General features: G+C 54.3%; 1 protein-coding gene across 1 annotated transcript in view; it reads right to left on the bottom strand.

Annotated features, from left to right (window-relative positions):
* TGAM01_v208076 (hypothetical protein) overlaps positions 1-740 on the bottom strand; it is a gene marked incomplete at both ends in the record, with an annotated part of 2,502 nt that extends 1,762 nt beyond the window's left edge. The window contains 2 exons of the mRNA XM_024550244.1: positions 29-525; positions 718-740. Coding sequence (XP_024405014.1) covers positions 29-525; positions 718-740 — 520 coding nt within the window. The remainder of the gene's footprint in view (positions 1-28; positions 526-717) is intronic.
* Positions 741-1,986: the final 1,246 nt, after the last annotated feature.

The following is a 1,986-nucleotide window of genomic DNA, read 5'->3' on the forward strand; positions in this document are numbered from 1 at the left end:
ACAAGAACGAGGGGAGATTGTCACGTACGTATTCGGACGAGCTCAATGTTTAGCCTGGTTGGCTCCATGGGCAGGTTCCGCAGTTGATCGTCCAGACCCCCAAGCATGGGAGGTGGCCGGGTCGCCTGCTGGAAGGCGCGCACAAGTTGAGGGCCGTCGATGTTCCATTCGTCATTGATTATGTGATTGGTGACCTTGAGGCGGGCCGACAAGATCAGACGCAGCATGGCAAAGACGGACTTTGGTCTAAGCGTGCCCGTTTCGTCGGTGACTACGATGCGGAAAGGGTCTGAAACAGACCCGAGAGAGGACGAGTGCGCATCCTGGTGGTCTGGTATCTCGAAAGCAGCTTCTCCTTCGGCGCCTAGCGTTGGGCTGTGGCTATCGGCCAGACCGCCGGCAGCGACTTCAACCTGGAGCAGCGCATCTTGAATGTCGGACAGGTTGAGATGGGCGTAGGCATTGCCCTGCAGCACAACCTTGACGTTCTTGGAGCTGCTCCTGGGAGATCCGGATGCCGTGGGCCTGGGAGTTTTGGCGGTGATGTCAGCTTATCATCCAATGCAGACAGGTACAAGCGAGAGGCAGCGTGAATAGGCGCGCATTGAGTTTGCGCCACAACGATATAGGGGTTTACACGAGGGGTTTCGCAGCGGGATTATTAAAGCCCCGTCATTTCTTTTTCTCTTCTCTCGCTTTTCTTTTTCTTCCACGCACTCCTCGTCCGACCGCTTGGCCATCCGATTGGGGGACGTGAAATCTGCCGGCACGGCATAGAACGGCACTCCAGTAGCGAGCCAGAGGGAAGTGGGTTGAAGCTTCGGCCTTGTGGGGGAGCTGAAGTGTAGTCTGTTTGATTCCCCACAGGCGCTCCGAAGTCCCTGTCGGCCCCCAAGAATAACGGCTGGCCGTGAGTGGAAGAGAGGTGGGAGGGATGTGCAATAGTGGAGGGCGTCTATTCTGTTTCTTTCGACAACTAACCTCTTGACGTTTCGTTTGGTGTTGTACTCGCACGTCGGCTGCGGGAATCGACGGGTACAGTTGCTACACGGTCTGCCTTGGTCGCACTACGCAAGGTACGAGTCAGCTTGAAACTCTTCTTTTCTTCTTCTCTTCTTCTCCGTTTCTTCTTTTCTTTTCTTCTTCTTCTTTTCTTCCCTCTCAGCTGCAATTCAGCCCTCGACGCTACTGGCTGGCCACGGGGCCGGACGATGCCCGCCCATGCCAGCCTAAACCGCCAGGGGGTTCGGACATGATGATACTCGTCCACATCTAGGGCTACCGACATGGGAAACGCCCCCAGAAAAAAAAGGGCTCTGGGTAGCAGCAGCGGCACTCAGTTCAGACTGACCTTTTGCTTGCGACGGCGACACTCGGTGCACGAATTGCCCCTAGCCTTGATGGTCGTGTTCGTGCCTAGGCGGCGCTGATGGGGTGGAAGCCCCTGCACCTGCATTGTGTCGGACATTTAAAAGCTGGGCGGCGCGACCGATGGCGTAGCGAAGAGAGGGAAAAAAAGTGGTCAAGAATGACGCCGGCGGCGATGATGCGGTGAGCCGCCTGAGGCGAACCAAAAAGAAAAGAAATAAACAAGGAATAAGGCAGACAATCTTCTTTAATAAGGCGCACGCTTCCCTTCTTCCCTCCTTGCCAGGTTTTCGGATTATTTGTTCTCTTTGGTAATTTTCTTTCTTCCCTTTTCTTTTTCTATCTTCTTTGTCGTAGCTGGTCAATATGCTGCAACCCCAAAAAGAGATAACGGCTTTTTGACAGTTCGCGCCACGCCTTCAGCCGCAGATTTGTCGAGCTCCGGCAGCCAGTCAGTTCTCCTGTGTCGGCAAAAAAATAAGAAAAGGGTGTGGACGTCGCTTTGCATAAATTGAAACCTTTTAGGGCTCTAGCGTGCAGGAGCTGCAGTTCAAAGTCGGACAGCAAAAGAAAATAAGCCGTCGGTCGGCAGATGCGGTGGCCTTTGCAGGAGGCTAA

This window comes from Trichoderma gamsii (genome assembly GCF_001481775.2).
Source record: "Trichoderma gamsii strain T6085 chromosome Unknown Scaffold_32.2, whole genome shotgun sequence".
In the NCBI taxonomy this organism is placed as follows: Eukaryota; Fungi; Ascomycota; class Sordariomycetes; order Hypocreales; family Hypocreaceae; genus Trichoderma; species Trichoderma gamsii.